Source organism: Dioscorea cayenensis, unplaced genomic scaffold, assembly GCF_009730915.1.
Source record: "Dioscorea cayenensis subsp. rotundata cultivar TDr96_F1 unplaced genomic scaffold, TDr96_F1_v2_PseudoChromosome.rev07_lg8_w22 25.fasta BLBR01000404.1, whole genome shotgun sequence".
Taxonomy (NCBI): Eukaryota; Viridiplantae; Streptophyta; class Magnoliopsida; order Dioscoreales; family Dioscoreaceae; genus Dioscorea; species Dioscorea cayenensis.
In genome coordinates this window covers 11,131-26,520 of record NW_024086795.1, presented here as the reverse complement: position 1 = coordinate 26,520, position 15,390 = coordinate 11,131, and the positions used below count along the sequence as shown (strand labels likewise).

Here is a 15,390-nt window from a genome sequence, read left to right as displayed (position 1 = left end):
TTCAGGGAAGGATTCCTCTCAGTTCAAGCAGTTGCGGGCAGCTGCAAATGTTCATTTTGTCGTTCAATCGTTTCAAAGGTGAGATCCCGGCATGGCTGGGAAATTGCAGTAATTTGACAGTGTTTGCTGTTGTAAGCAATCGGTTGTCTGGCCTGATACCGCCTTCCATCAGTTTGCTAGAAAACCTTGAGATACTATATCTCTCTCAGAACTCTCTGTCAGGGCCGATTCCTCGGGATATAGGGAATTGTCGATCACTGTATGATTTTCAGGCATATGAGAACCAGCTTGAAGGCATTATTCCAAGAGAATTGGGTCAGCTGTCTAATCTCAAAACTCTCCGTCTGTTTACAAACTACTTCACCGTGAGTTTCCGGGTTGAGATTTGAGGATCAAGAGCCTCGAAGAGGTTCTTGTTTACAACAACTCTCTCTCTGGGCTTTTGTCTCCAGTGATGACTGAACTTAGAAACCTTAAGAATGTCACTCTTTTCAATAACCGGTTTAGTGGTGTCATACCTCAAGGGTTGGGGATCAACAGTAGTTTAGTGCAAATTGACTTCACTAATAATAATTTTTGTTGGAGGCATCCCACCAAATATCTGTCATGGGGAAACAATTGGAGGTTTTTGAACTTGGGTTATAATTTACTCGAAGGTAATGTGCCTGCCGATGTCGGGAACTGTTCAAGTCTGAGGAGGCTGATTCTTAGGAATAACAAGCTCAGTGGTTCTCTACCTGATTTTGCTGAGGATTCAAGCCTGTTGTACATGGATTTGAGGGAGAATAATTTGAATGGGCCATTACCTCCAAGTGTGGGTAATTGTGTTAATGTCACTATGATAAACTTATCAAGCAACAAGATCAAAGGCTCGGTTCCTCAAGAAATTGGAAAGCTAGTTAATTTGCATGTTTTAGATTTATCGAGTAACAGATTATATGGTCAGTTGCCTTCACAAATTTCTCAATGCAGTAAGTTAGATATACTGAATTTGAGCTTTAATTCTTTCAATGGAACAGTTCCATTGAGCCTGAAAAACTTGTTGCTTCTGTCTCAACTGATGCTACAAGGCAATCAATTCAGTGGCGGGATCCCAGATTTCTTGTCAGGATTTGAGATGTTGCTCGAATTGCAGCTTGGTGCTAATAACTTCGGCGGCATGATTCCTTCATCATTGGGCAGAGTAAGCAGTCTTCAAATAGCTTTAAACCTTAGCAGTAACGGACTAACTGGCCAGATTCCTTCAGAGTTTGCAAATCTGAATAGACTACAGAGTCTTGATGTCTCTAACAATAATCTGACCGGAGAACTAACTTCATTGCGTGATCTTAGTTCATTGCTCCAGGTGAATGTTTCATATAATCAGTTCACTGGTTCTTTGCCGAAAAATTTGTTAAACTTGTTGGTTTCCTTTCCAAGCTCATTTACGGGCAATGCAGGCCTTTGTTGTCCGGAAGGTGAATTTTCTTGCTTGAAGAATAGCAGTCTTACATTATGTGGTGGAAGCAGGATAAGAAAAGATCTCAGTACGATTGCCATTGTGCTGATTAGTCTTGGTTCGTTCTTTTTCTGCATGTTACTGTTCCTTGGATGTGGTTGTATTCTCCTTGGACGTAGGAGAGTTACTGAGGGAAGGCCATCGTTACATGAAGGATCATCTTTCCTCCTGAACAAAGTAATTGAAGCCACTGAAAATTTGAATGAGAAGTACATTTTGGGAAATGGAGCTCATGGAACTGTTTACAAAGCTTTGCTGAGTCCGAATGAAGTCTATGCTGTGAAGAAACTTGTTTTCTCTACTCAGAAAGGATCCAATGTGAGCATGGTCAGAGAAATCCAAACAGTTGGTAAGATCAGGCATAGAAATCTTGTGAGATTGGTGGACTTTTGGCTGAAAAATGACTATGGATTGATTCTCTACGAATATATGGAAAATGGAAGTCTTCATGATGTTTTACATGAGATAAAGCCTCCGCCAGTTTTGGAATGGAATGCGCGCTACAAGATAGCTCTTGGAATTGCTCAAGGCCTTGCCTATCTCCACGATGACTGCAACCCGGCTATTATTCACCGTGACATCAAACCAAGAACATTCTTTTTAGACTCTAACATGGAACCTCATATCTCTGATTTCGGAATTGCCAAGCTCATGGATCAAATTTCAGCATCTCCTCAGTCCTCGGCAATCATGGGCACCATTGGCTATATGTCACCTGGTATGACTTATATTCTTCATATTTTTCATACTTTATCATTAACAATTGTTTCAGAAAAACAGAATGCAAACTCATAACTTGTTGATGACTTGTTTTTGATTCTCTTCTGTCAGAAACTGCATTTACAACTAGAAGAAACAAGGAGTCCGACATGTATAGCTATGGGGTGGTTCTACTTGAATTGATAACAAGGAAGATGGCTTTTGGATCCATCTTTTTCCGGATAACATGAACATTGTAAATTGGGCACTTTCAACTTTGAATGGTACTGATGATGTTAATATTATTATTGATCCAAGTATCAGGCATGAAATTATCGGTTCTGTAGAGTTGGAAATGAGACGAGTACTCAAGTTGGCCTTACAATGTACAGCCAGTGAGGCGAGTGACAGGCCTTCGATGAGGAGTGTTGTTGCACAGCTAACAGACTTGAGATCCAGTGTTGCTAGATATGGAAAGGACATCAAATGAGCATCACTGACCTTTTTGTAGTCATCAGTGCTGAATCGGTTTCTTGAAGAAGTATGTAATGAGACTGATCCACATTGTACAATGTCGGTTGTTTTCTGATTTCCTCTGACAAAAGAAATGGTCTATGTATTGTAAGTTTCAAGTTCCAAATTTCAATCTTCGTCTTCGTTGCTTTAAGATTTCGATCAACATTTTTTCATGCCTGATCTAATCTCTTCTATCTTCAAGAAATCTGCATGCCATGCAGCTATTCTCGGTTTCAACATCTACTTCATTTCCTGGTAAGCTGATCTTTTTGCATTGAATTCATGCTTATTTGTTTGATTTTGGATGCAATATCTTTTCATCTTTTGAATAACTGAAATTTGATGAGATGTTTTTGCATATCTGCCACAAAATTGGGAAGAAAGTCAGCTTATTTTGGGAAAGTGAAGTCTTTGGGAGGACTTGGGAGTTGGGAGTCTTTTAGGAAATAAGGATTCTTTCTATACTATTGTTTGACTATATGCTCAAATCTAACACTTAGAAAAAGGAAGTTGTTCAAACATTCAAAAGTGAGGCATGTATAATGAAATCTGATGAGTTTCCAAAGATAACAAAACCATTATTAAAAGAGGGCATGTGTTGAACATTTCCATGTTTTCAAAGATATCATGACTGATAGATGGTAGGTGAACTGCACTTTGTTTACTCTCCACTTGAATTCTTAAATAAAATCAATCTTGTGATATAAATAGTTTACTAACATATCATTGTTAGTCATTTAATATAATTTCAGTATTGGATTATTCTCTTCTACTTGTCACCAATGAACTCATTGAGCTCCTTTTGATTGTGACTAATGCCAAAGGAATGACTCGAATTCTTGAAAGAAAATCATTTTTTAGATTTAAATTAATAGTTTACTTACATATCATTATCGACCTAAACCATTTAGTATAATGTTTGGTATTGCATTATTCTCTACTACAAGTTTATTAATTAATTTATTGAATTGCCGAAGAAATTCCTCAAAAAAACTGAGATATAATGAATGTATTCTCTTCTAGATTTTGAGACTTGTCTATCTGTGCTTGGTTATTTTTGCTGTCGAATTCTTTCGAATGAATTCCCAGTCAATTGATCTCTTAATAACTTGATATTTTACACACACTTAGCTTTCTTCTTTCCAAAGTATTCGGCAGTAACAACTGCATTTTCAAATATTGAAATTCCTGCGCTAGTGTTGATCATGACTGTCTTTTTCTGCATTGCAATTATCATGAAAAATTTCTGCTGAGAATGAAAGAAGAATATGAGTCATTGGATAGCATCCTTTACTTGTCATCATATAAGGTCATGAAATTCTCTTCGAAGAATCTCAAGCCCTCAAATTTGAATAATAGATAAATCTCATTATTTAATGTTCGTCGTCTTCTAAACTATTTAACTCTGCTAAATTATTCTAGTCTTTCATGTGATGGAGACTTGGCAGGAATAAGCTTAGCTCAAGTTGGCACATTGAAGTCATCTACAGTTAGTCTTCTTTTCCTAAAATTCTAGATACCTTGTTATGTATCACTGAAGGAACATTGCTTTAAGGTCCCTCTCAAGTTTTAGTTTACTCAAAACTTCCCTCTAATTCTCTTAATATTCAGGACCCACATTTGAAAAATTTACCCTGTTATATTGGAATCTCACATTGACACTGGGACTTACTGTGAAGAGACTTACATTGGCACAGTCTAGTTGGCATTGCTGTTACTGTCTGAGGCACTCTAACGAGCTTACTGTCAGTTTTAATTTACGATGTCTATGTTTATATTATATAATTACTGATTATGTCAGCTATTTTTGTTATTTTTATGTCTATTGGATTTTTTTTTTATTATCAATTATATATACCATGCTTTTTCTTTAATCCAAGTGGTTTATTTTTATTTTTTTTAATTTACTTTTGTATATTATTTAACTTTATTAAAATTTTTAAGAAATTATTTTATTATCATCCCCTATCTTTCTTATGGAGGAGAGGAAGCGGCATGGGTTAATAATGTATATTTTTAGGGTGGTAAAAATCCGGGATCCGGACAAAAATCGGGTTCGGAGTAACTATTAATATAAATAGAAAAACTGCTGTTAGGTTTAATTTTAAAATTTGGACATACTTAACATGTTCAAACCCTGGCTTATTTTAAAGACCGGGATTATGCGGATGTTTAAATTTGTCCAAAATTTTATAAAAGCTTTATTTTTAAGTTCACTAAAAATATTAAATTATATAAAAATAATTTAATCTCACATTAAAACGAAAAACAGTACGTCAATAATTCAAAACTCAACTCAAATCATACTTAAGTCTTAATAATATATGTTTGAAGTTTTTAGAAAAATCGTCTTATAACAAATTGGGTCCTAAGATTGCAGAACTTTTAAAATTTTAGGGGTAAAAGGGCCCGATTGTCTGAATTTTCATGTCTGGACCCGGCCCGGATTTAAATCATGACAACTAAGTCATGTTCGGACCTGTCTCGGATTTGCAAAACTTATGTCCAAACCCTTTTTATTCGATTTGACGAGATCCCACGGCATGGTCTGATAGACTATTGCCACCCCTAGTATATTTAAAAAATAATAATAATTAATAGTTAAAATATTAAAATTGTTACATGATTTGGAGGTGCATTTGAAATTTATCATTCATTTCTTTATTTATTATTATAAATTAAAAACTTATTTTATAATTATATAAAATGATAATTTAGTATAGAGGATTATCAACAATTGCAAGGTGCTAATTTAATGTGTCCATTAGGTTCAAAGATTAGACGCAGCTGAAGATGCTGCTTGTCTTTTAATTATATTAAATAACAATTTAATATAAAGATTTTTTTTTATTCAAAAATGACAAGCACTACATACATCATGAGTATACACATGAATAGAGAATTAATCGTCCAATCTGCACACTCTCAGTTAGGGACAAAGAGTTGGACTGGGAAACTGTATCTACTACCAATGACTAGTTACTATTATTGTTTCTAATGAGTTTTGAACTCTAAATTTTTTGATTATTTTATTCTTATTTTCTGCATAATAAGATAAGTACTATAAATTTTTAGGTTTAATATAGAGAATTATCTTCATATTACAAGATAATTAATTAATTATCCAACAATTGTAGGCTTCTGCTCATAGTGCTAATAAATTAATTAATATATATATATATTTTAAGTAAAGTAAATAAATCACAAATTTATTAGGAAAACTAATTAAAATTTTTGAGTTTAAGCTTTTTCACATCTGGAGTTGTTGATAGGAGAAATGAAAAGTTAATTAATTTATCTGTCCATCGCTTAAATTAAAAGATGTGAAAGTTACATTTATGTTGACGCTAATTATATAAAATAATAATTTAATTCAAAAAGTATTAATAATTGCAAATTGCCAATCTATTCTATTCTTTGCTTTTTGTCCAAAAGACTAAAAACATGTGAAGATGTTGCTACCTCCGGTCTCTGTCACACAAATTTAGCAAATGGTCAAAATTCATTGATAATTTTAAATTTATAAAAATTATATCAAATTTCAAAAATTAGTTGTATTTAAAAACTTTTAAAATTCTATTAATTTTTCTCTCTTTAATTATTTCTTTCCTTGTCTCTCTGAATCACTATTGGAGAAGTGGAATAGTTAAACATGATTTATATGTAAGATTTAAAAAATAAATTTTAAAAATTATTTATTTATTATGTTATAAATTTTTAATTAGATAAATAAAAATACTAAAAAACATCATGCCTAAGCAACATTTGCCCTACTACAAAGGACGAGTATAAAAACGTTCAAATATTTGGAGCTGAATTTCATTGGACATAATAGTGATAATAAATTTTTCAGTTATAGATTCGCACTTGTAGCTTATATCTCGTGTCACCAAATAAAAGCGCGTAAACTAAACATTCAATTCTCGGCTCGGTTGATTAATAACATTTTGTCATATTTATAATAAAATAAAAATAAAAATAAAATAAAAATAAAAGCTGTTAGAAGGAGACATATAAAAAGGACTCGAGAAGGGGTATTTATTTTTATAATAATTATATAAGACAAAGATTTTATCACCTAAAACAAACCAATGACCACAAGTCGTTAGTGTTTATCTATTTGTTCCCCCGTTTTAAAGACCAAAGATCCGGCATCATTTATCGACCACACGGTTGCTTTATTTCTAAAGAGTGCACAAAAAGATCCCAAATTAGACTGAGTTCATCATGTCCACAAAGCCAAATACAAATAACGACCAAACTAATAAACTAAACCATCACTGACCACCTTAACCTTATTGTTTAGTTAAACCATATAAATTAAGAATACTAAGGGCCTGTTTGGATAGTCCAAAATTATGGCATAATCTGCACAATATGCCATAATTTAATATTTTTCGATAATTCCGCTTATATCTATGTTTCAGTACTTTTATTTTAGAGTATAAAAATTACTAGAGTAATATAGACGTTATAAGATAAAAATATTCCACTCTTGGTGAATATTTTTTTATCAGAAAAGTCTCTCTCTTTTTCGATCTAGCCACATGGGTGCTCGACTCGACCTCCGGTGACAGCCACACCATCTCGACCCGGCATCTCAAACCGGCCCCACGGCCGAGTCATCGATCCCATCGACAGTCGATCACTCGGGTCCCATCTGCTCGCGTGACATAGTCGCATGATCCACTCGGTGGTCCGAAGAAGCTACTGACTCAGTCACCGGCCCACCGGCCTCAGATGATACACTGAGCGATCCATCGTGGTCCGCCGACTGGTGCCTCAGAGACACTGCAGATCCAGCCGTGATCTAGCTATCGAATCCGGTCGATCTCCGTATTTTTTATTTTCTGAGAATCAAAACTACTCATTCTGTAGGAATAAAAATATATTATAATTTCGTAATAATTACTTTCGTAATTCTACGTAATAAAAATTATCGCCATATTTTTATTTTGCAGACCAAACAGACCCCTAAAGGTTTTATAATTAAGGGAACAAGAAATACTAATATATTTATTATTTAAAGTAGACTCTTTTTTTCTCAAGTCTTCTCAATGATCCAAAACCTCACCATTTTATACACACATCACCACTAGGCCTTGCACCAAGCCATATTCCATTCACTCCATAATTAACATGAAGGACCACCTCCTCTTCCTCATCATCTTCTTCAATCCTTGTTTTTGCTCCCCATCTTCTCCGGGGAGCCGACGCCGGTGAGTATTGGCGTCGTCCTCGATATGAATTCTTCATTGGGCAAGACCTGCTTTTTGTCCATGAAGATGGCCAAGGATGATTTCTATACTTCTCATCCTGACTACAACACTAGGATTGTTTTCAAGCTCCGTGATTCCCTCCGGCAAGTCATCGGCGCCGCTGACGGAGGTTCTTTTCTTCTTTTGTTTTTCTTAGCTTGAGGGATCAAATCAGGCAATACATGTTTTGTTGATAGAGTTGACAGTTGACATTAAATTTTTCCGGTTGCGTAGCTGCATTGTGGGCCTCCCATCCGCTCTAGTTATCTTTGACATTTGTTAATTAATACTCATTCCTCTAACTTAGAGATACCTGCTTTTACTTTATTTTCTTTTTATTGGGGAATGCTAGCGAATTTTGGTCATGTTTTTAAGACCCTTTTTATATATATATATATATATATAAATAGAGAGAAAATATTAACCGTTAACTGCAGAAGTTCATAAAATATTCGCAATTGAGCATAATAATGATTGCGAATAGAGATAGAGACATTAGTGGGTTAATTAAGTTTAGTTTAGATTAATTAATTTTTAATTTTGGTTTTTGTAAAAATTATTGTAGTTCTAAATTTTTAAATCTACGAACATATGATCTGTGCTCATATATATACATATATATTAGATATTGAACTTAATTTTTACTAATTCAAATTATTGCTATAATAAGTGGTAGTGTAATTATCTATATATATAAAATAGAGAGAAAATATTAACTGTTAACTGCAGAAGTTCATAAAAATATTCGCAATTGAGCACTGTAATGATTGCGAATAGAGATAGAGACATTAGTGGGTTAATTAGGTTTTAGTTTAAATTAATTAATTTTAATTTGGTTTTTGTAAAAATTATTGTAGTTCTAAATTTTAAATCTACGAACATATGATCTGTGCTCATATATATGCATATATATTAGATATTGAACTTAATTTTACTAATTCAATTATTGCTATAATAAGTGGTAGTGTAATTATCTATTTATATATATATATATATATAGAAAGTTCAGAGTTTGATTTTTATTTTAAACCGTGATCAAGAATTATATGTAGAGTCCAAATATTAAAACTCAATTTTATAAAATTTATTATCATTGGAATAAACGAAAAATTGTACAATTATCTCCATAGAAAATTGGGGATTTGACTCGTTATCTAAACTATGATTAAGGATCTAAGTTGATGTCCCTATCGTTATAAAAAAATAAAATCTTCAACTTGCTAAATATTACTTAAATTCAATGATCTTTGTGTTGAACAAATCAATCACAGTGGTCTACAAAAGGCTAATGTTGAATTGTTCAAACATCTTAAATCACGGTCTTAAGAATACCAGTCAAAAAGTTTACTCACTACTTCATATTTCATACCAACTTTTTCTTTAATTGTTTCAATTATATGGAGCAGTTGACTTTATTCTAAATGTTCAAATATCAAATTTTTCTTAAACCAAAAGAGCCAGTTGAGTGATACTCAATCCATTACGTAAGATTTAGTTTACTAATTTTATTATCGGGATTTAAACACACTAAAATAATAATATAAAAAATTCATAATATAAAGAGCGGGTTTATAACTCAATTTTTATGCTCTCATATAAGAGTTTATGTATAGATTGTTATTATTATTTTTTTGCAATCTGATTATATATGTATTTGTCGTATTTATGAAATACAATATTAAAAATGCACATTAACATAAAATATGCATTTGTTAATTAATACTCATTCCTCTAACTTAGAGATACCTGCTTTTACTTTATTTTTTTTTATTGGGGGAATGCTAGCGAATTTTGGTCATGTTTTAAGACCCTTTTATATATATAAATAGAGAGAAAATATTAACCATTAACTGCGGAAGTTCATAAAATATTCGTAATTGAGCACAGTAATGATTGCGAATAGAGATAGAGACATTAGTGGGTTAATTAGGTTTAGTTTAGATTAATTAATTTTAATTTGGTCTTTGTAAAATTATTGTAGTTCTAAATTTTAAATCTACGAACATATGATCTGTGCTCATATATATATACATATATATTAGATATTGAACTTAATTTTACTAATTCAATTATTGCTATAATAAGTGGTAGTGTAATTATCTATATATATAAATAGAGAGAAAATATTAACCGTTAACTGCAGAAGTTCATAAAATATTCGCAATTGAGCACGAGTAATGATTACGAATAGAGATAGAGACATTAGTGGGTTAATTAGGGTTTTAGTTTAAATTAGTAATTTTTAATTTGGTTTTTGTAAAATTATTGTAGTTCTAAATTTTTAAATCTACTGAACATATGATCTGTAGCTCATATATATACATATATATTAGATATTGAACTTAATTTTTACTAATTCAATTATTGCTATAATAAGTGGTAGTGTAATTATCTATATATATAAATAGAGAGAAAATATTAACTGTTAACTGCAGAAGTTCTGTAAAATATTCGCAATTGAGCACAGTAATGATTGCGAATAGAGATAGAGACATTAGTGGGTTAATTAGGTTTTTAGTTTAAATTAATTAATTTTTAATTTGGTTTTTGTAAAATTATTGTAGTTTCTAAATTTTAAATCTACGAACATATGATCTGTGCTCATATATATACATATATATTAGATATTGAACTTAATTTTACTAATTCAATTATTGCTATAATAAGTGGTAGTAATTTATCTATTTATATATATATAGAAAGTTCAGAGTTTGATTTTTATTTTTAAACCGTGATCAAGAATTATATGTAGAGTCTAAATATTAAACTCAATTTTATAAAAAATTTATTATCATTGGAATAAACGAAAAATTGTACAATTATCTCCATAGAAAAATTGGGGATTTGACTCGTTATCTAAACATGATTAAGGATCTAAGTTGATGTCCCTATCGTTATAAAAATAAAATCTTCAACTTGCTAAATATTACTTTAAATTCAATGATCTTTGTGTTGAACAAATCAATCACAGTGGTCTACAAAAGGCTAATGTTGAATTGTTCAAACATCTTAAATCACGGTCTTAAGAATACCAGTCAAAAAGTTTACTCACTACTTCATATTTCATACCAACTTTTTCTTTAATTGTTTCAATTATATGGAGCAGTTGACTTTATTCTAAATGTTCAAATATCAAATTTTTTCTTAAACCAAAGAGCCGGTTGAGTGATACTCAATCCATTACGTAAGATTTAATTTACTAATTTTATTATCGGATTTAAAACACACTAAAATAATAATATAAAAAATTTATAATATAAAGAGCGGGTTTACAACTCAATTTTTATGCTCTCATATGAGAGCTCATGTATAGATTGTTATTATTATTATTTTTTTACAATCTGATTATATATGTATTTATCATATTTATAAAATACAATATTAAAAATGCACATTAACATATATATTTTTCAGCTTTAGACCTTATAAAAAAATGAGAAAGGTTCAGGCGATCATCGGACCACAAACCTCCGGCGAGGCGCAGTTCGTCGGAGATCTCGGTGAAAAAGCAAAAATTCCCATTATCTCTTTCTCGGCGACGAGTCCATCTATCTCCCCCTCCCAGTCACCTTTCTTCCTCCGCACTGGTCTCACCGACGCCGCCCAATCTCCGGCCATCGCCTCCCTCATCAAATTCTACGGCTGGCACCGTCTCGTCCCCATCTACGAAGACACTGATTCCTGCGCCGGCTTCATCCCTTCCCTCATCGACTCCCTTCTCGACGCCGACATCACCGTCCCCTACCGCACTCTTCTCTCCAAGAATTCAAATGATGACCATATTTCATCAGAGCTTTACTTGCTTAAAACCATGCAAACAAGAGTTTTCTTTGTGCACATGTCTACGCCCCTCGCCTCCCGGTTTTTCCAAAAAGCCGAGGAGGCCGGCATGATGACTGATGATTATGTTTGGATTATTAGTGAGAAGCTCACTAGTCTAATCCGTTTGATGAACTCTTCCATCACTCATGATTCAATGAAAGGCGTGATTGGTCTCCGGCCTTATGTTCCGATGACTGGTAAGCTGGCTGAGTTCCAAAGGAGGTGGAGGAGAGAGTTTAGACGTGAGTTTGCTGATGATGCTGATGAGAGTGAGAGTATGATACTCACTACGTATGGTTACTGGGCATATGATACGGTGTCAGCGGTGGCGATGGCGGTGGAGGCTGCGTCTCCACTTGATAATGGTCGAGTCATGAGTTCAAATGGAAAGACTGATTTATCGGAGATTGCAGCGTCCAAGACCGGGCAGAAGCTTCTTGATGCATATAAGAGTGTTGAGTTTCACTGGCCTTGCCGGAAAAATTTCTTCTTGTTGATGGAGAGTTGAATGTGTCGGCATTTCAGGTATTGAACTTCAACGGTGATCAGAGTGGGAGAGAGATTGGTTACTGGACTCCGGGGGCTGGCTTATCTCGGACGCTCAAAGGTGGTGGTAATAACTCGGAGAGTCTTGGGCCAGTGATATGGCCGGGGGAGTCGACAAGAGTACCGAAAGGTTGGGAAACACCGACGGGTGAGAAGAAGCTGAGGATCGCCGTGCCAGGAACCGTCCTCCCCGGTTTTAAATCCTTTTTGGATATAAAAGTAGATGCGAAGACAAATGAGGTGATCGCCGGAGGTTTTGTGATTGAAGTGTTTGAGGCAGCAGTGAAGAGACTGCCTTATGCATTGCCGTTTGAGTATTTTAACTACTCAAGCTCTGATGGGAAGAGCACCGGATCTTATGATCTCCTCGCTCGTCAAGTGGCGGATAAAGTAAGTTATTTTTGATTTAATATGGTATCAGAGCTTGGTATGATTTATTTGTTTTAATTATACATATTTGTTGGAAAAACAGAAGTATGATGCGGTGGTGGCAGATATGACGATTACATCGAATAGATCAGAGTATGTAGACTTCACGTTGCCGTATACCGTTGCTGGAATATCGATGGTGGTGCCGATAAAGAACCAGAGGAGCAAGAATGCGTGGATCTTTGTCAAAGCCATTGACACCAGACTTATGGCTTGTGAGCCTTGGTTTCTTCGTCTTCACAGGCTCTATTATATGGGTGCTTGAACATCGAATCAATCCAGAGTTTCGAGGTCCTCCGACAAACCAAATTGGAACTATCTTCTACTTCACCTTCTCAACTCTAGTATTTGCTCACAGTTAAGTGATCATCATACCAAACAGCTAATTACATTGTACAATATTTACATGACAAACTAATACTAACATAGTTTTGGTTTGATGTAGGAGAGAACATAGTGAGTAATTTAGCGAGACTAGTGGTGATCATATGGGTGTTTGTTGTGTTGATCTTGCAATCAAGTTACACTGCCAGCTTGACATCATTGCTGACAGTAGAGCAATTTGAACCAAGTTACACCCATATCAGTGAGCTCAAAGACAATGGAGAGCGTGTAGGGTACCTTAAGGACTCCTTTGTTAAGGGATTCCTAGTTAAAACATGGAAATTTGATCAAGAAAAACTTATACCCTTTAGATCACCTCAAGAGTATGCTGAAGCTTTGGCCAAAGGGAGCCGAAATGGTGGAGTTGCAGCAATTATAGATGAGATTCCTTATCTCAAAGTCTTCCTTAAAGATCATTGTGACAACTACACCATGGCTGGCCAGACCTACAAAACTAGTGGATTTGGCTTTGTAAGTATATATACATTCATTCCATATATATACTTTCATCTATATAGATTCAATTTACCGATATGTCATTGCACAGGTGTTCCCAAAAGGTTCACCGATTGTATCAGACCTCTCGAGAGCGATACTAAACATTACAGAGGGCGATGAGATGTCCGACATCGAGAGGAGATGGTTTGGAGATCAAACAAACTGTCCTAAACTAGGGAGCAAGCTCTCATCAAACAGTTTAGACTTCACAAGTTTCTGGGGCTTGTTTCTCATCACAGGAACTGTTTCATTGTTGGCTTTCTTCCTTTACTGGATCACCTTCTTGTACAAGAACAGACATCAATTGATGTCGAACATGGCATCACAGAGTTCTCTCCGGTGGCGTCTTCAGTCTATCGGTCAGCTTTTCGATCAGAGAGACTTATCTTCTCATACATTTAGGAATGCTGAAGTAAAGGATGGATCAAAGAGAAGTACTGAGGATCAGTCTCCACATTCTAGCCCTTTTAATAACAATTGTCCTCAAAGTCCAATTAGTTTCTCTACAAGTCAAACATTTGAAGAAGGAAATGTTTCAACTGAGCTTGCAACTCCAAATTCAGAAACACCACTGCATGTAGTAGACATTGCTGCTGCTACTGATCATTAGACTTGATGAGGCTTGCTTGCTGATTAATTTACTATATTTAATATATAGATGATTCAAAAATACTTAGATTTTTGTAACTAGTTTTTTTATCTTTTCTCTTGTAAATTGTATAGTCTAATGTTGATATGATAAGTTGGTTTTTGTAAAATAGGTGCGTGCATGGAGCTTTGTCCATTTTCTGAAGTTATGTTATTAATTTAGAAAAGTGAAAGCAACTTGTACATAAAACTACTATGTATATATGTTCATTGGCCATCAAATAAGATTCCAAATCTTAAGAAAGAGACAATAGACTGAATAGCGTTTTTAACTTTCAAAGGCAAACAGCACTCTTGTGCAGGGAACTCAGAAGAAGTCTAATGAAGGGGACCATTTAACTTTTGTCTCATGCAATGCTTGCTGACCAAAAGCAAGTCTTATTATACACACATTAATTGTCTTTTGTCTTGTTGGGTTGATACTCTGATCATGTCAAAATCCAACTTGACATGTCATATGAGCAACAAACTTGTTTGAACACCATATATTAAGTTAGAACATCTTTGTCTTGAATTTAGGCTTTATATAGTTTTAACGTGTAAGCTAGGAAAATAATAAATATAAAGACTACATTAGAAAAATAGTATTTTTTTTTTTGGGGATAAGTGAGAGTTTGAAAGATCATGCCGAAGGAACATGGTGGTTGGGTAATTATCAATCTTGAGTGAGTTCAACTCGTGCTTTTTGAGTAAATGATGGTGGAAATTTTTCCCACTGACACCCTGGGCATGGTCATCTTCCCATTAAGCTTCAGTTTATTTTCTAGCAGATTCCAAGTGAGCCTTTTTCCCTAGAATCCAAAAGCGTTGTTCTTTTCTATTGGAAAAGCATTCAACCGTCTCAAGGCTTTTCATTGTTGCTCTTTATCGATCATTGGTGATGAGACTTCTATCCTTTTTGGTTTGATAATTGGTACATGGACTAACACCAAAATTTATTTGGCCGATGCTTTCACCCAATCCCCTACTCCTTGGGAGTTTGTTAAAAGATAGCCTTGAAGGTTTTTGATGGTCCTCACCGAGTCGGACTCGATTTTGGAGGGAATCCGGGATCGTGATCAATCCTTCTCGCAGACCTTGTTTCGACCGTAG

At 34.2% G+C, this 15,390-nt stretch overlaps 1 protein-coding gene and 1 pseudogene across 1 annotated transcript; both read left to right on the top strand.

Annotated features, from left to right (window-relative positions):
* Window positions 1-454: 454 nt before the first annotated feature.
* LOC120254280 (receptor-like protein kinase) lies at window positions 455-2,448 on the top strand. The gene is made up of 2 exons (XM_039262403.1): window positions 455-2,216; window positions 2,330-2,448. Exons 1-2 carry the CDS (start codon window positions 455-457, stop codon window positions 2,446-2,448), a joined length of 1,881 nt encoding a protein of 626 aa, XP_039118337.1.
* A 5,463-nt stretch (window positions 2,449-7,911) lies between these two features.
* LOC120254279 lies at window positions 7,912-14,302 on the top strand (annotated as a pseudogene).
* Window positions 14,303-15,390: the final 1,088 nt, after the last annotated feature.

Bases quoted from the DNA above. Each gene is read 5' to 3' on its own strand.
- LOC120254280 (XM_039262403.1), top strand. From the start codon at position 455: ATGACTGAACTTAGAAACCTTAAGAATGTCACTCTTTTCAATAACCGG. The intron at 2,217-2,329 runs GTATGACTTATA...CTCTTCTGTCAG, and splicing joins CATTGGCTATATGTCACCTG to AAACTGCATTTACAACTAGA.